Source organism: Notamacropus eugenii, chromosome 6, assembly GCF_028372415.1.
Source record: "Notamacropus eugenii isolate mMacEug1 chromosome 6, mMacEug1.pri_v2, whole genome shotgun sequence".
NCBI lineage: Eukaryota > Metazoa > Chordata > Mammalia > Diprotodontia > Macropodidae > Notamacropus > Notamacropus eugenii.
This window is the reverse complement of record NC_092877.1, coordinates 176,094,810-176,114,657: the sequence shown is the minus strand read 5'-3', so window position 1 is coordinate 176,114,657 and position 19,848 is coordinate 176,094,810. Positions and strand designations below refer to the sequence as shown.

Here is a 19,848-nt window from a genome sequence, read left to right as displayed (position 1 = left end):
AGTTAGTAGTAGCTTTGCTGCAATATGAAAAAGAAGCATGTATTAATTAATTTCTCAAGTAGTGGAGAATAAAGGGAAAATTAGAAGACCAAATGATAGTCTGCATCACTTAAATTAGCTAGTTATGGTAAGTATTCATCCAAACTCATATTCATGCATGTTAATGCCTTACAACCAGATTCATTGAGGAGAAAGATTAAGAGGTTGAAAAAGCTCAGTGTGAATAGCATAAGGTTTCCTCATGCACAAATTGGCAACGTCAAATCTACCAACCTGTTTTTGTAAGGCTGGTTCCATCCAGCCTAAAACCAGCTTTATCTGCTGCTGCAACCAGTGCTTGTGCAAAACTGCTGCTGGTCAAGATGGAGTCATCTGAGGAGCTACCTACACTAGATCTATGACTAGAAAAGTTACGATCCTCATCAGATGCAGAACCCCATCCATTTATCATTGAACCTAAAAACAAATGTAGTTATCTAGTGAGTTGTAGATATTTCATATATGACCTGTTTCTATATTGTATAACATCTGTAAGGTGCAGAGAAGATGCCACATAAAACACTTTAGGGAAGGGAATCAATCATTGCTCTTGTGGCTTGATTTATATAAAGAACTCCAAAAGAGGAAAAACCCAATGCATGTTGGCATCTTCTCTGCAACTCACAGTCTTAGAGAATTGCCTACAAGACAACTGAGAAGTTAAGTGACTTGACCAGGGTCACAAAGTTGTTTATGTCAGAGGTGGGACCGGAACCCAAACCTTCCTTTCTCCATGCCAGCTCCTGATCCCGTGTTATGTTGCTTTATCAAAGCAAAATGGGCTCTTAAACTAAACCTAACAATATTAATTTCAAAGATTTTAAGTAATTTCAGTGATAAGGTGTCAATGAGACATGATAAAGACATAACACCATATTCGCCAAGTAAAAGAAATACTTGCCATGAAATAGTTCTAAATTCTAAAATTACTTGGAATTCCAGGAACACGCATAGATACATAAAGATAAAATGAAGCACTTTATTTTTCACTTTTTCCTCTCTACTATGTAGTACATAAGAATATCTTTGAGACTGTTATTCTAACCTAACCATAAGTTTCTTTCAATTGGCAGGCTTCCATAATATAGCTTCCAAGATTTAAAAAGAAAAGCTAAAAAAAAATTAATAAAAACAACAAACAGAAACTGAAGGAGTGAGAAGGATCTGTTAGCCTGAAAATATATTAAGTGTAGCAGAGTGCTGGTTTTGTTCGCCAAAATCACGCTTTTTTTTTGAACTTTCCAAACACAGTTCACTTGACAAACAGCTGCAAGGAAGCTAACAAAAAAAAATAGCTTCCTGAGAAAGAACAATATTTGATCCAATTATTGCAAGTCAAGGACCATCAGACAAAAATAAAAAAGGAAATAATGCAATGAACTTTGCCACATGACATTATAGTAGATAGGAGAAAATGAAATGTAGCATTTAGTGGTCATAAAAGATTTTAGAAGTGAATATACTTCTTGAAATACTGAAAGGATGTTAAAGCTTCTCCAAGATTTTTATTGTTCATTCATAAAACCTATGCTTTAAGAAAAATGTGAGTCCTTTAATACTTTCTACTTCCCTTTTATTTAAGCAATGACAAATTTTCATGATATAAAATATTTTATAAATAGAGAATGAAAATTACAGACAATTCTTTATTACCTGGATAGTTGAAGCAATTATGTAGGTGATAGAAAATGGTCAAGAATAAAATAATTATTTTGCCTGTATATAGAAAACAAGTAGCCTCCACCTGGCGCCATTAATTAGCTCCATAAAAACATTGTCTTAGTTGAAACTATATTACAAGGGACTGGGGAATCAAAATGATGGAAGTTTAAGCACTAGATCAGAATATCATATCCATCTGATTTTACGTTTGATAACATTTCTTCCAGAAACATCTTTTAAGTTTATACTCAGGTTGATATTAATGTCTTAATGACAATGTGAAAAAAACATAATTCAAGGAAACATACTTAAGAATTTTATTATGAATATGTCAATCTTTTGATAATTCACAGTATTTTAACCAAATCAATGATGCCATACTGCAAATAAGATTCCTGGTTAAACAAGAGGAGGAAAACTTCTAGCTTCCACATCCTCTTTTTTGCTTCTCAGGTTCAAACAAAATGAACTTCTTTTTTGCTTACCATCTAGTTCACATTTTTAGGGTAGAGAAAGGCATAGAGTTCAAAAAGGAAGAGTCAAAAATGTCTTTCTCTGCCAATCTGCCTTTTTCACTGATTCTCACACATGACACTCTATGCCATCCCCTCCTACAATACAGACTCAGCTACTGTTTTTTGTATGAAGCCATCCTTCTACCTTGAAAAACTGGGGACATTGTTCTAAACCCAGATAAAGGAATGGTACAAATCACTGGAACACAAGCAATAGGTATACAAGAAACATGGTTTGTAAGAAAACAATTTTCAAACGTGGGGGAAGGATACATGCAGTGTAGAATCTAACAAGTTGTCTGAATTCCTTCTCCTCTCCAGTCATGGCTAGTATATCCTCTGGAAGGGTAATCCTATAAGGTTCATGGAGGCTAATGTCATCTCCCTTGCCTAACCCCACTCCCAACTGTTTTTCTGTTTTTTGCTTTTTTTTAATGTTTGGTGGGATGCCAGGGGCTACATCACTGGTGCAAAAAAAGAAAAAAAAAACTTTTGGTTATGCATTTTTATGTTTTCATTCAGTTCTATGTATAACATAGCCAAAGGACTTAACTGCATTTTAGGGTCTACTCCATCCATTATGGTCTACCACAAACACCTCTTTCTCTCTCTACACACCATTACATTTGCTTAGTAATTATCTGATATATAGTTGTACTTGTATGTGTTACTTCCCTTAAAAGAATAAAAACTCGTAGAGAGCAGGGACACTTTTGTCTTTGTATCCTAAGGACCTAACACTGTTCTTGGGGCTATAGTGTTTGACAAATTCTTTTTGATTTTTTGATGGTGGTGCTAACTCTTAATGAACTTTAAATAGAGATTATGACAATAACAAAGAAACATGATTTAGCTAAAATAAAAGAATATGTGTATATACATAAATACGTATATGCATATTATATATGCCTACATAAATACATGTTCTTTCTACCATTAAAATGTAAGCTCCTTGAGGACAGGGCATATTTCACTATGATTTTTGTTTCCACTGTGCTTAGTGCAGTGTTTGGCAAATAATAAACATTGAACAAATATTTAGAGATAGATTAATTAATAAGGTTTACATAGATAAACAAAGAAAGCAGGAGAAATCAGAAGTCAATATCAAGCTGTAGTGTGTACTTTTCCCCAAAGGCATATAATAATATGAGCTCCTTAGTTATTCTAGAATTTCTAGTGTATCCCTCCCTTAAAGTCAGAGAGAAATTCATGGCTAAGAGACAAGAAAAGGAGAAAGCAACCTATAAATATAAGGTAGGGGGCATGCATACATTTTGGGACAAATGCTTTTAAATATCACTTTTGACAGGAAATGTGGCATAGTGAATAAACAGCGAATCTTGGAGTCAGGAAAGTTAGGTTTCGGGCCCTGCCTCTGGTGCACTGTGGTTTTGTTAAACTGCAAAAGTGATTTAAGCTCTCAGGATCACAGACAACTCCCTAAGATTACAAGTTAGAACAGTTATTGATGTGCATTGGTAGAGGGAATTTTGTCAATGGGAGTTCTCTAAACCAATGAAATTAAAGGTCTAGGGCCTTTAGAAACAAGGGAGGAAGAAAAAATTAGAAAAAGTTATGAATAAAACATTTCCCACAATATTATGATTTTTCCATACTGCAATGGCTTCAAGTACTGGCCCAGCAGCAGATATTATTCATCAACCTAGAATGGGACTTATAAGGAGTGGAAAAGGCTCATCACCAGAGGGTTGGTCAGTGGGCTGGCTTTTGGCAAAAGTACCTCACTACAAGGAAAGAAGTATTTCTGCCTCCATAAATGGAGAGGGTTTAGCCCTTTTGATGTAATAAAAAAAAGTCTTTAAAGTGCAATACCTTTCTTCTTTTCTGTTAAAAAGTTCATTTCCTTGTGGTTGCCTGTTTTCATTATGACTTTCCATCTTTCTCCTTTAAATCTTACATCCTAAGATCTTATATAAACTGTTAAAGGGCTTGGGAAGAGCAAATAATTGATTTATTAGAAGTATTTTTGCATGAAAATTTTGAATAAAAGTGTATGTGTGGTAAAAAAAAATGCACTACTAGAAAATAAAATATAGCAAGCAATATATGGGTGGTAAAATCTGCTCTATTAGAAAATATGAAATAAAAGATGGTAAGCAATCCATACCATTTTGACACTTTATAGCTGAATACATTATCAATATATACTTAAACATATAATGAAAATGAATTTATGTCACTTAGTCAAATTTATTTCTGTTTACATATTTAACCTTTCCAGATTTTTCAGTTTTCAAATTGCTGAAAAGCCAAAAATTTCTTAAATTTATTCTAACTGCTAAAGAAAAAAAATGCACATAGAACATTAAGTAGTTGCTCAAATGCTACTGAGCAGTAAAATACTATGATAAAGTGGCATCTTGCTGTGTCTCTATTACATCTTCAGCACTAAAATTAATTTATGATCAGTCATCAATTCATTTACATGTCATTTTATGCTAAATCCTTCCTTGCTGATGAATGCGTATCCCTAGATCCATTAAGCTTGAGTAAAGTCTGTGCTTTATAATATGACCTTGTTAATTGTGACATTACCATTTTTATGAGATACAAAAACTAGCAGGTCCCCATTTTCTGAGCATATATTTAATCTACAAACCACACTTACTATTAAATGCAATGTGCCTAACTGTCTGTAAAATAAAATCTAAGCAATATGTATCTCTGAGCAAATCAATCCAAATGTTGACCTCTGTCTTGGCAACAGATTACTTAGGTAACTGATCTTTTTCTAATCTATAGTTGTTCTATTCTCTTCAGCTACATTGCATAAGATCTCATTCTCTAATTATTATATGCAGAGGAAGGAATATATGTAGAATTAAAGATAAGCAAATTTTTTAAACTTTATTTACATAGGTAAAAACATATTCTAGATAGCCTTTATCTTTCTTTTAACTATGAAAATTAAAAATAAATGTACATAGAGTATTTAAAGCATTTCAAAACTACTGTCTCTTTGGAAAATTATTTAACTGATTTTGGCAATGATAGTAATAACATGGAATTTTTGGTATTTGAATTTTTCCCTAATCATTTTTGGTAGCAACTTCTGTTCTTTGGGTCTCAGCTTTTAGTAGCTAAGGCTCTAAGTACTTTAGCTTTAAAGAAAACTTCCAGATTTTATAAAAAAAATTTTTTGTGATTCATTTGGTAAAGCAGTTTTTACCTCTCAAAGTATTAAAACAAGGGCCAGTATCTCTTCAACTGTTATATTCATATGAACTCTAACACTTCAGTAAGAGAGTTTCTTTATCAATGGGTATTTCGAGTCTCCAGACCGCATTGCTCTAGTAAAATCCAATGGGATTTGAATTATGATGTAATAGTTTTAAGGAAAAAATCCAACTACTGAGAAGGGCTTAAGAAATGCTCATCAAAGTGTATTTCTTGAACTTGGGTCCCTATTGTTGAACCTGGGACTGAATCTGAGATCAGCAAAACTTCCTTTTGCCAGGGCAAGTAAAAACTATTATTGAAATAATTCTTTTTTGTTTCATAGATGAATGAGGTAGAGGTAAAATTATATACTTGATAATTTGAGGATATAAATTTGTGAGTTTTTTGGCTTTTCAATATTTGAAAATTGAAAAACCTGGAATGATAAAAAATGCAAAGAAAGAAATGTGACTAAGTGGCATAAATTCATTTTCATTATATGTTTAAATATATTTGATTAAGTAGCAAACTGGGTTTGATAATCTTGCAAATAAATGTGAAAGAATGATAACTGGAGGAAAGCACAAATGAGGAATCAGTAATTATTTGTTCAGTGGCATCACTTTAAAATGTAGTTTTTAAATGATTTCTGTGGCTACCATTCTCTCTTAGTGAGTTCATTAGAAATGGGACAGCTGACACTTTTCCCCATGATTTGCCTTTCTCTTGCTTCATGAACCACCATTTCAAAAAAGTGTCATTCTTGAATTACTTGTTTAAGAGACAAAAAACATTTATAATGACATGTGATTTTTGTGAAAACAGCCTAGATATCATGGATTTTCCCTAATATGGAAACTGTCTGAAAGCAATAAAAGCAAGCAAATCTTAACCTGACTGTCCTGTTTTAATAGTTACTCATTAAGTTAATAATAACTAAAATACAAAGGTAGCATACAATTTTAACTGAAATAAATTACTCAATTACCCCAAACCGTAAGCAAATTCAGAATCAAAGCAATCTTAGACTGAGATAAAAATCTTCCTTGTGGGCACTTAACATCTTAAAAGAACTAGAAAGCAAATGGAAATGGTGTGTTTTTATTGCCCAACTCATTTAGCACTGTCAAACCAAGCCCTAAGTGTCTAAAGGAAACAGGCAATTTAGCACATTACTCATTAGCACCTACTCTTTCTAACATTCAGATTTTATAGAATCTATGCACCCAGAAGCTCTGTTTCCTTTGTGAGAGGATACATTTACTAGCAAGGTTAATTCTAGGCTCAGCAATTAAGACTTTAAGCAGACCTTCCCCATAAACCTATTGTAGAAAAGGGTGGGAGGGGGTGTTTTATGTGAATACTTGAAATTGCAAAGCTCATTCCATTTTTCTAGCAAGACATAGCCTTACTTATAAGATTAAACAGATCACACTCTATTATACCAGAATGCCCCAATATTTATAAAGATGACAGTAATTAAGTTAAATTCATGTAGGAAAGCAGGTTTTGTTTTCTTAGCTATAAAAACTTCATTTGGATGAATACTAAGACAAATTAACTGTAGTAAAAGTACCATTTTTTTCCTTACCCTAGTCATATCTTGCATGATACTAATAAATGAACATGTAAATGTTCAAAATGACAGCACCCTGATGTATAGATATATCTATCATTTCCACCATTAATAATACGCCACAAAAGAGGGATATGGGCTAAGCTGATTTTTAAAATTTATTTATTCCTGTATTATCATTGTAAAAGCCTTTGCTACATTTCTAGTGGAAAGGCTTCAGAGCTATTAGTGAGATATGCAAAAATATGCAAAAATATAACCTGAAGGAGATTAGGCTAGACATTCAAAGTAGCTTAGCTGACTAGTGCACTAATAAGTCACCTTTCTGAATTCTAAGATTTAAACTTTAACTCTGCAACCTTCAGTTGGAGCTGGTTTTCAAATCACAGCAGTTGAGCTGCAGTTCTTAAATCTTAATTAGCTTGGCAAGCAGACTGGCCTGAGGGCAAGGAGACAAACGGAAAAGTGGAATAGTGCATTGCACACTGTTTAATTCAACAAGAGATGCCGAGGAAAATTATAGGTGCTGATGCTCCATCACTGTCACGTTCCAGCTTCCATCACTGGGAGCTTCAATGTATTTCCGGAGCTGCAATGCCCAGATAAGGGTGCAAAATCTTTAGAACTGAAAAATCATGTGACAGTAAAATAAAATTATGTGGGAGAACATTTAAATGCCCTCTTAGAGTAAAGACATACTAAAAGTAAATACAGAAATTAGTGGACTCTCATGAAGATTGAGTATTTGGAATGAATATTTGTTTCTTTCAGGGAACTAAATCATCACAGATATGCAGAGGGTATTTTTTGATACTAAATAGAGGATTCATTATTTAAGGTCAAAAGCAGTGTTTACTCACACATGTTCTCTATCTTTACCATATGCTCATCTGACTTAAAATCTGTTTCAAAAGTAACTTTAAATGCATAGCCTTTATGGCATTTAATTCTGGGTTCATATTTTGATGAAGTCTGTTGCACCCTCTTGCACTGTGGCTAGGATAAGATGCTAAGGAGATAATGGAATAAATAATTATCTTTCTCCAAGTATAAAATTATCGAATCCATGAATATCAAATGTATAAAAATATACTTTATATAATCACACATTTTTCTCCATTCTAAATATGTTGTGCAGTCCTTTAGAAGCTTATTCTGAAGTATTTTTTTCATTTTTATCAGTGAATACTTTTACAGAATAAAATATCAAGAGGCATTTTAAGATTCCATTCATTTTGTATGTTGCTCCTGATATACAAAATGTATCATTTCCAAAAGTCAATTTTTAAAAAACGTAATAGACTTGCTTCTTTGGTAGACTGAACTTTTCAAAAGCTCTGAATATAATTGAGTTTTCTTTCATGTCCTTAAAGCTTTTTAAAATTCATGAATTTTCTTATCATTTTCACAGCAAAGCAAAAATATTTCCAAATCCCTTTTTAACTTTGTGTTTAGTATTAACATATTTAGAATGTCATAGAAATAGAATGAAATAAACCTTGCTAAAACATATATGATTTGTGATATATTTAAATACATAAACAGGTCAGTTATTTCTGATAAATCAGTTGTTACCTGTCACAGAACTGTCTAGATTGTCCATACTGGATCCTGGAGTCTGCTCTTGACCTCTCAAGGGTCTAGTAATTTCTAATGCTTCTTCTTCCTCTTCTTCCTCCTCCTCCTCATCGTCATCATCATCATCATCTGGAATATCAGTCTCCAAATCTGAAATCAGGGTTCCAGAAACATAACCTAATGGTGGAACTGGGGGCTGAGGAGGTTGGGTATTGCTTTGCATGTGCCTAGAAGAGGAAAAAGAAGGCATCTTTTACATAGTACATATTTTAAATGGAAAAAAAAACCCCACAAAACGTTAGCCTTTCTAATTATCACAGCTTAGTTACAAAAGTGACTTATGTGTAAAGTCTCAATAACTATTTCTTCCATTTCCATTCAAACCCAAGTATTTTAAAAACTTTTGCTCCAATCATCAAAAAGTTAAGAACTCAGGTCTAGAACTTGTTTCCTTTGAATTTATTTACATCTTACCTTGTGCCATACTTATTTATGCATATAATTTACCCCCTCGCCATTAAGTTAGCTCACTGAGTCATGTTGCTAAGCATTTATAAAGCACCTACTATGCTCATGTTCTAAGAACTGGGGATACAAATAAAGGCAAAAAATAATAACAGCAAAAATACAGAACCTGCTTTCAAGAGGATCACATTCAAGTGGGAGAGGTACACTGTTTTTTACCTTCATATCTTCAGTGCCTAGTGAAGTACCCTGTGCATTATAGGCACTTAATAATTATTTGCTGAATTGAATGTAGATTTTAAAAAAGCCTATTTCCTTATATTGTGATGATAGATATAGAGTAAGAAAAGAAGCATTTCAGTTCAGTTTATTTGAACATAATTCACCTAAATGACAAATTGTGATTCATTCTAACCTGTTAAGAAGTTGATAACATCTATTTTTTCAACTAGACTGCAGTGTATTGGTCAGAGAAGAGAGCAAGTTATTTTCTTATTTTATACTATTTTGTAATGACATATTAGGTTTTGGTTTTTTTTTGGTAGAGATTGCTAATAAAAATTTGTTTTGTAAGTATTTGGAGTAGTTATCAAAACATCCTGCTTCTCTTTGGTAAGGAACTCCCAAATTGTTTAGCTAAAGATAGTTTACTACCAAAATCCTTAGCCATAGCTTAGTGAAAATTCTATCTTTTGTGACATGCAATTCAAAGTCTTGATGAATTTTGTCCTTTGATATCTGAAGCCTTTCTTTTCAAATCTTGACAGGATAGGGTCACCTGTTACTTAGGTGAGTTCCAAAAGAAATTGGCCTTTGCTTTTGCTCCTAGTCTTTTTAATTAGAATCAATATCCTTTTGTTTAATTAGGCTGATAATGTTACATTAGTTACTTCTTTGTACACTGGTTTCATATTTCTTTTCTAAATTTCAGTTTTAGTGTGCATGTAAGGTCATCTCTTGGATAAGTGGACAGGGGCATTTCAAATGTGGTTTCCAATGATTAATAGTTGATTTCATGCTGAGAAATGGCAAACTGAAGAATTGCATTCCTCAACAAATTATGGAAAGTTGAATTTTTCCTCAGGCACTGAGAATGGTTGATATTAGCAGTTTAAAAATTTTGAGACATATTTTCTCACATAATATGTTCACCTACTATCCAGTTCTTTTTCTGATTTTCCTGACATTTTAAGTGAAAAGGTAAGGAAATATTATTCAAGAATTTGGGTCTTGGTTTCCTATGATCTTTGACAGCCTTTGTTAATCTTTGATAGGATAACCCCAATTAACTAAATAATGATGCACTTAGAATAAAATAGCAATCAGTGATGATAATTGCATTGAAAATCTCTTAATTTGTTTTTCATTTTATCAGTCAAGAGTATTGGGAGTCAGAAGAAAAGAAAAGTTGATTCACCAGTGATTTAAATATCTCTCTCTCTTTCTCCCTCTCCCCCAAAAGATATGAAGATATTTTTCTATCTATTTCTCTCTATATGAACATATAGACATTTATATACATAAAGAGTTTTTCCTTTCTAGGTGTTTTTCTTTCAAGCATATTTTTTAAGTTTTATGCTATATTTGGTGTTGTGGGATAGGGAAAATATTCTTATTACGTTCTCAGGTCATAGTTTGTTTCTTCTAACAAGACTGGACATACAGTAAACAACATATAGTCTATAAAGAATAAACTCTTAGGTAAACAAGGGATTCTGCTAACTCTATGACATTGGAGAAGTGACTTTGTCCCTGTGGGCCTCAGTTTACTTATATGTAAAATAAAGGGGTCAATCCGTAAGGTCATTTCTAGCTTAAAATCCTATAAACAGAGGCAAGGGGGAATAGTAGAGAACTAAATGAAAAGTAGATTTTTACCTTCCTCAACTCCAGATCCAGACAATGAGAGGAAGTCAACTACTTTAATGGATTCATTATAGTTAGAGAATCCCCTACTGTCCTTATGATTTTCATTTTAAAGTATAATTATGAAAATAAAAATGATTTTCATTGTTTTCTTTCCAAAATGAAGGAAAATGGTGATGGAAATAGGGTTAGAGTGTGCAAAGGAGGAACATATAGGAATGTATATATACATATAGACATTTAACATATGTGATAGATCCATATCTATTTGCTTATTCACTTCCCTACCTTGATTTTTAAATTATATTTAAGAATTAAATTGTTCGTGAGTCATATATTCTTATGCTTGTTTTTGTACTCATCACACTAAATAATATTTAAATTTTGGTAATACCTGAGAAACCAATAATACAGCTATATTTTTGTAGTTTATTTCCTATGGCAATCTGGCTTTTGCCAGATTTGTTATTTGCAATTTGTTATGGTCTTTGGAGAAGCTGGACCTATAGCCCCAAAAGACACAAGATCACCATATAGTGGTATTTCTCTGAAACTGCAAGTGCCTGATCCCTAAAATCAAGAGATAATATGGGGATACACTTTATTAATATAAGATTTATCCAAAACAATACTGTCAAGGGTTTAAGTGTTGTCAGTTGGAAATGGAAAGATAGTATAGGAAGAAAACAATAAGAAATATGTATGAAGTGTCTGTAGCTATCATGATAAATTTAGTATTATTAAACATTACATTTTTCCTGCACAATATACATATATGCAGGTGTAAATGTACATGTGTAAGTTTGTGTGTGTGTGTGTAAATTAAACAAGCTTCTGTGGAAGAAACTATAGTTGAATGTCAATAATAGAAGCTAACCATACACACAAACTATCATAAACCTAATTTTGTGTGTGTATGCACACATACACATAATTTCAATTCAACGGGGAGCAGGGAAGTGGAAGGGAATAAATATGTATATAGCACCTATTGTAGGCCAGGTACTGTATTATGTTTTTACAAATGTTATCTCATTTTATCAGGCTTCTGAACACCAACTACATGTAAAAAAAATGTAAACTACAGTTTAATGGAACTGTCAGAAAAATTTGTGCTCTAATCCCATTTTAGAAATGAACTGTTAGTCAATCTGCTAATTAATTTATTATCTATGAAACGTGGAAGTTTGACTATATGAACTCTAAGGTACATTGTTGTTTTATTTTTTTATGTCCTTGAACTCAATATTGTATATACATGCTGATCTCTCTAGACATCTATTTGTTTTGCTTGATATTTACCATGCTTGTTTTGTTATATCAAACTGATAGGCTCTGGTCAGCTCATCAAGGTGAGCCTGCAGCATTGGTTGCATCTCTTCACGAGGAGAGGGTGTCAGAGTGGCAGTAGACTGTTGCCCAAATGAAATGGCAGGTGATGAGGCCACTCCTCGAACAGGAGGTGTTGGGACTCGGTCATCATCTTCCTCTAGCTCATCCTCCATGCCTTGATGTAAATATGTTTGAACTGGTAATGGTGGACACCAGCCATCACTGTCATAGCTGAAATTTTAAAATAAAACAAAAAAAAATTATCTTGACAGTTAAGCAATAACAAAACTTCATACCACCATGTCTAATTAATCTGTTGGCTCTTTATCATTGTGTTTAGGAAAACTAATATTCTAAAGTTCTAATGTTTTAATGCTGTAATGTGCTAATCTTCAATTGTTTAAGAAGTATAAGGAAAAGAAGAGAAACTGACTTTGGAGGTAGAAAGATCTCAGTTCAAAGACAGAAAGACCTAGTTTAAGTTTTGCCTCTAGTATAGACTGATTGCAGTACCCTAGGCAAGTCATTTAATTTCTAATTGCTCTGGACAACTTTCCAAGACTTTAAGTTTCAGAAAAGATGCTGATCTCTACTATGAGATGGAATGGCCACACTGGGAGAAGGCTATACCAAAGAAATCACAGGTCAGGTAAAAACAAATAAACCACTGATATATTTGGTATTGGATATAATAACTCTTCCGTGTGTTACTTTAATTGTCTATAATAATCATATTGTTTGTCTTATTGTATTAATCCACTTTTATAACACATTTTATAATACAACATGATGTTGTCTTACTGTATTAATCCATTTTTATAATACATTTTAATGTTTTCTCTCTAAAGACTTATTCATGACTTGTTGTGGGTACTAGTTGAATGTAAAATCCCTCAGCCTGGCAATCTTGTTTTTAAATCTTAGCATTACAACTATTTTGAAGTATTTCCTCACCAAATCAAAAAATCTAAAGGGAGAAATTCCTGAAGAGCTAATAAAATTATGGGGAAAGTTATTGTAATTTAACATTGGCTCTTCCAAACTAGAGATCATCTAGGAATTCTATAACATGATTTTTAGAATCTTGCACATTCTTAGAAAACACCTCAATTGATACCCTCAGACCTGGACTCCATCAATGTGTTAATTCTTCAGATATTTCCTCTGGAATCTCTTGCCTCAAACTTTATTTATAAAACATATTTTTTAATCAATTCCCATACAAAATCAGTTCTTTCTTCTTAATTACATTTTGCAAAATATTCATAAGAAAACTAAATACCAATAAACACAATTGTTATTTATCCCAACTTTCCAGTGTTTATATATTTAATATTATAATCCATTAATCTTCCTTTTTATGTTTAAAAATATATAATAATGAGTTCAATAAAGTAATTTTCTTTAATGTAATAAAACAAATCAGTTATCTCTTATGTAATTTTTTTAAAAGAGAGATTGAGTCATTCTGGTCATAAGGTTACCATGGTGGGAGCTTAGTATTTAGTATTTAGAGGGAAAGCTTACAATATCATTCATAAGGGTTTTTTTTTTTTTACTGTCATGATAATTTGATACCTTATAGAAAGTGTAATTAAATGAATATTGTTGTACTGTTTATTGATGTCACCTGTCTCTGAATTATAGACATGTCTGTGTGACATGATCGATTCACTTTGGTCAATCAATGTTGATTACACTGAATAATCAAAAGAAAAAATTTGTAATTAGTTATTTTGGAAAGGTTGAATCACTTGTCCAAACTAATTTATTTAAGTTTCCATTTTAAAAAATGGTGCAGGGTTTACCAAGCTCTAAATTCAACGAATCAATATGTCAACAATCCCCGGATGTATCTGGAACTCCATAGAATGCCACCTATAGCAATGAGCTAATTGGAATAACCTAAATCATAAGATTTTTTAATTGCAATGAACCAATAAGACCAATAAAAACAATAAGTTTTAGATAAATTAAATGACTTGGTGTGGCAGAAGCAAGATTTAAAACCAAACCTTCTCAGTTGTAGTCTAGCCCAACCTTATGTTGCCTTTTTATCTGATTATTGAAGGAAGACAGGAATATAAGACAACTCTTCTCAATATTAAATGCCTTGTAGCTCTTTTTCTTTAACTTCTTTTTAATTTTAATTTTTTATTTCTCTTTAATTTTAAATATTTTTCTTCTGGAATATATTCCTCCCCATCTCATCTACTCTAGTAGGGCCATGGACAGTCTTACCATGAAATAAGAGAGGGATAATCCCATGGCACAGAGAGAATTTCAAAAGGGAAAGGTCCCTAGGTTGTAGTCTAGCAAAAATTCTAATCATATGAGAACTAGGGAATTGCTGGATAGTTTTCTACCCTATTGGCACTCAAAATACAGAAGATTCTTTATCCAGATATGATGATGGTTCTGAATCAGTGATTTGGTTAACTGTCTACGCTACAGCCTCCAGCTGGCAAATTTCTGTTCTCAGGTACTCCTCACCTCTAAAGAGGCCACAAACATCACCAGACTTGGGCCTGTCTCCTTAAGGAAAAAAAAGAGGAAACTGTGCTTGACAGCACAAGCATCACATATTTCTGATCTGTGTTTGACAGCTATATACTTTGATGCTAAGTAACTAGCTTTTTAAAAGAACTTAATTGTGTGCCATCAGTCATTCAGATCATTCCATTAACAAATTTGGGGAGGGCTTTTAGCCTCTTAATACATTGCCTAGTTAACCTTTTCTGGTATCAAAAATTGTGGCCATTTCTTTTCAGAATTGTCTCCACTTTTAAAAGATTACACATTTTGAATGACAGAATTTTGTGTGTGTTTTTTTTCTTTTTGTTTACAAAAAGAAAAAAGTGACTATAAAAGTGCTCTTAGGTCAAAGAAAAGTTCTCTTGGCCCATCTTTGAAAATATTCTGTAGTTTAACCTGTTTGTCAGTTAAATAAGATGCATCATAGTATCTATCTTGTCTAGAGAATAATGAGGATGACAAGAAATCAATGTTGCATGTGAACTAACTTGTTAAAGGTCAAACATAAAGATCAAATTAGAAATAACAATACAATGAAGTGCAATAGTAGCCAAGGCATGTCAGTTTACATTTGCAGCAGAATGAAGGACTGCTTTTCAATTTAATTGCTACTGAGCTGTTCCTAGTGTCATATGGACATTCTAAAAATGCTCAGCATTATGAATGCTGGGAAATAAGAGTTTGGCATAGTTTTGCCAAGTGGCATGTTATCCAGAAAGATGTCTTAATGAGAACAATTATCACCCTGGGGTGCTGTGGGTTCAGAACAACCATCAAGTAATTTCCAATGGATCCATAATACAATAACAGATATTTTTGAACCGTGAAAAGTTTCACACGAATGGATTCTTAGGGATATCAATAATGATAGTTAGGTTCTTAGCAATTAAAGATCAATATGCAGCATTATAATTAAAAATTGAGTAGAAAAATCAGTAATTTAGAGTTCTGAGCAAGAAAGGTCTTATATTCTATATTATTACATATGTTAAGAGAGTGGCAAATAGTGATACTATCCTTAATGACATAAATATGTCACAACTAAAAAATGCTGATAAGGGAAATAAGTAGAGAATATAAAAATTTTGTGATTTGTGTCCATGTATTTTTGTATCTATGCATGTGTACGTATGTATTATATATATATATATATATATATGCACATGTATGTAAAGCTTTTTTAAAAGATTCAGTCCAATGTTGTTGTTTTTTTTTTTTAATGATGAAGACAAATATAAACCAGTTCTGTCACCTATGAAGTAACATTGTGACAAATATTAGGTCATTCCAAAATATAAGTGGTAATGGTATTTCTATCATCTATAACAATTTCCTTTTTATCTCCCTCCAGTAGTTTCTTCCATTTTAATCTATTCATGACTTTCTGGTGCATTCATTTTCTGTTTTGCCACAGACTATTAACTTTTTGTATTTAAAAATAAAACTCAATCCTGAGATTGAGAGATTCAAATTCTGTATTCTTCTATCATTTCAGGAATTTTTTTTGAGTGAAGGGGTACAGGGCTTTGCATATAATAGTGTTAAAATATTTATATAGTTTCAACTAACACAAATAAATGTACTTTACTGTTGAAGGATGTTTTCATGATGAAGGATGTTACAATGATAAAGACAAAACCTACTTCTATTTTTCACTTTGTTAGTCATGTTTACTTCTAGGACATGATTCTGAAAATTTGGTAACAATTCCTATCAACATGGCATGGACAAATACTGAAATGAGTAATATTTTAAAATATGGAAAAATCAGACATAGAATACTATGAAACTTCAAAGTCTCTTGAAAGTATCATTGATTGTATATATTCTAGAATGCATACACTGCCATATACTCATGTTCGTGTGTCTTCTGGAAGGAAATATATTATTCAAAGAGTTTTATCTATCCTTCCACCCATGCATATATATGAAGAAGTCAAGATCATGTCACAAGAACTACATCAATTTACTGTTCTTATATATTAAGTGGAATATAGAAAATGCAGGCTATAGGATAACCTATATTGCTTTAGCTATACTCTAGCTAAGTAACAGTGCAAGTAAAATGTTTTATATTTCCAGAATATACAGATAATATATCTTTAGACCTTAAATTCAATACTTTGCTTTATGTCAAAAAATACTATGCTAATGTGTTTTTTATATATAGGAAATACATTCATACATATAGGAAAACTCTCTAATTCTTTTAAATGTGACAAAGTCAAGTGAACAGATATCTTGAAGGAATTAGCTTTGATTTCAAAAAACCAAATACAATATTTTGCAAATATTAGTATATTCTATTGAATTTTCTGTGTTGACTAAAGTTGTGAGGAGAGTGACAAGAGAAAGAAATGAAAAACTTCAAACATTTCCACATTTCCCTGAACATGTTTAGTTTTATTTGGGTAACCGTTACCTTTTTTCCCTTTGTAAATCTGCATTTTCTAAATGTCCTATCTAATATATTTAAGATAAATTCTAGCTGACTCTAATCATTCTTACATTCAGAAATGTTCAAATTTTCTTTGCCAAAAAAACTGGATCACTGTCTCTGGCATTCTCCTCTCTAAGGACCTATCTAATACCTGACATTATTTATATCTTTAACATTTATCACAGAAGGTCACCCACTGTATTTTATCACAAAAAGAGAAGGATAGTCCTCTTAGCATCCAATTACAGATGTGAAACGTCTGGGGGAAATTACATCAATTAATTTAATATCTAGGCATTGGGGTATCTATGGTAGGTGACCTGAGAGGGAGGCAGTAGAGGCCATTTGTAAGAAGGAAAGGTCAACTTGGCATTGTACATAAATTTCTGGATTGGAAGGTTAATCTGCAGAACTCAGAGTAGGCATGCTATAGAGAAAGTGAGGAAGTTCTTTGTTTATTGAGATGAGTAGAAAGGGGAATGTAGGGTCAGGACTAGGCTATAAAACACTATAGGAAGTACAAAAACCACTTTTGCATTTATGAAGAAAACTAAAGCAATTACTCAAATAATTGGGGGCAATTTGAATTTTGGCAAAATAATTGGAATGCATATTTGTTGTCAATAAATTCTCTGTTTTATACACAGGGGAATTGGTGATTTGGAAATCATGAGAAGGGTTGACTCAGGCAACGAGATGGTGTAGCTAATAAAGTGATTAACTTGGAGTCAGGAAAACCTAAGCCAAAATCCTGCTTCATAACTTACTGGTTGTGTGAGCATGGCTATGTTACTTACATTTTCTCAGCCTCAGTTTCCTCATTTGAAAAATGAAGATAACAAAAGCATGTACCTCCTAGAGTTGTTGTGAGGATTAAATGGGATGGCATACGTAAAAAGTTTTGTAAACCTTAAAGCTCTTTATAAGTGTGAGCTATTATTATGATGATGGTTATTATTTAGTTTTGCAAACATTTTGGAATATGCAATGTGCTGTACAAACCTAGCAACATTTCATTGTATTGTGATGAAAACAAGTACAAATGTACTGTGTGCAGATGATTAAAATGAGTACAATTTTACTATTCTAAATAGAAATACATGTACATAAATATACATATGTAATCCAAGTCTCAAAGCCCACTGGTATGAGATGCCGTCCTCACACAATGCCCTGTCCCTGTGTGAGGGGTGGGACAGAATACATGTGTGTATGTATGTGTGCATATATATATATGCACACATATATGCACACACACACACACACACATATATATGGATGTATATTTGGCTTTTTTGGTAATTCATTAAAATATACCCCTCATTTTTTTAAGCGTTCTGGCTAAAACAAAAGATGATCAAAGAGAAATTTCTAATTTAAAAACTGTTTTTAACTTTTCTTACTGTTCCCGGATAAACAATGTATGATTACCTTACCCCATTGATCAAGTGAGGTTATTGGGTCAATTATCCTAATGTGATGATAGTTTGTGTCATTTCTAGATACCAAATCATTAGAAAATTACATGGGATGATGAAAGGAATTTATTCTCTTTTTGGCCTTTCTTAGGAGTGGCTTCTTAATGACAAATTCATAATTGATACTCGTGTGTGAAACCTTACATTTGTCAGATGAATAATATATAGTAAATATTTTTGAAAGTTTAAAAAGAGCCTAGACTAGCAGATAAAAAAATAAATATCTGAGTTGGAAAGATGTAACTTCAAGTACCAACTCTGACACGTAAAGGCTCTGTGACCCTAGATAAATCATCAACCTGTCATTGTTCCAGGTAGCTCTAAAATTATATGTTACAGAACAGCTTCCATTCAAGTCAACAAGAATTCACTGATGTGTCAGTCACTGTGATGAGAATTGAGTGTACAAAAAATAGCAAAATCAGACAGTTGTTAATCAATCAATATACATTTATTACTGTACCTATGAAGTGATCTTCATTGGTAGAGGGAATTTACTTTCTGAGAATTCCCTTCAATGATGAAATTATAGGTCTGAGCCAAATTAAACAAATAGGCTACCCAAAGCATAAATGGAGGATGGGGAAGGAACATGCAGGATAAGGACAAAATGCACAAGATGGTAGGTATAATGGTAGCTATTTCTAACAAGGAGTAGGGAAGGACAAAAAAGAAATTTATAAGATAACTTTATTATATTTTTAAAAGGAGTAGGAAGCTGTACATAATACATTTATAGCTTCATGTGCAACAGTATTTGCACTATGTATAGTATTTTATGAAAATGCTTGTTTTATTTCATAAATCAAAAATAAAATAAATATATAAAAGAGAATATTACCCAGCTTCTTGCTGATCTGCTGCATAGTGTTCTAGCTCTGTGCCAGGAAGGGGTTGGACTGGAGGGGGAGGTAGTGGGATATTAGCCCAGTTTGATCCATTGTTCTTCTGGGGTTTAGAAGAGTTTTTATTTTTCTTCTTTTTTCCACCTTTCCCACCTGGAAACAATAAATGTTTCAGAAATATTGAATATTAGTACATTAAAACAAAACATTATCTGACCCAATAAATTATGTGATTTACTCATGTATTCAAAACACCCTGGCTCATTGTGATACTGTTGTTAGTAGTATAAGCAATAAAAATAAGAGAAAAATAATTTATAAAATCACTCAAAAT

At 32.4% G+C, this 19,848-nt stretch overlaps 1 protein-coding gene across 15 annotated transcripts in view; it reads right to left on the bottom strand.

Moving 5' to 3' along the window:
* ROBO2 (roundabout guidance receptor 2) overlaps positions 1-19,848 on the bottom strand; it is an 820,467-nt gene that overhangs the window by 110,635 nt on the left and 689,984 nt on the right. For 9 of the 15 annotated variants that reach the window (XM_072621616.1, XM_072621613.1, XM_072621611.1 and 6 more), the window contains 4 exons: positions 19,511-19,667; positions 12,187-12,447; positions 8,551-8,780; positions 274-456 (listed from right to left, as the gene is read on the bottom strand). In XM_072621616.1, the coding sequence (XP_072477717.1) occupies positions 274-456; positions 8,551-8,780; positions 12,187-12,447; positions 19,511-19,667 (831 nt within the window). The remainder of the gene's footprint in view (positions 1-273; positions 457-8,550; positions 8,781-12,186; positions 12,448-19,510; positions 19,668-19,848) is intronic. The other 6 variants (XM_072621617.1, XM_072621624.1, XM_072621618.1 and 3 more) reach the window with 1 other exon arrangement.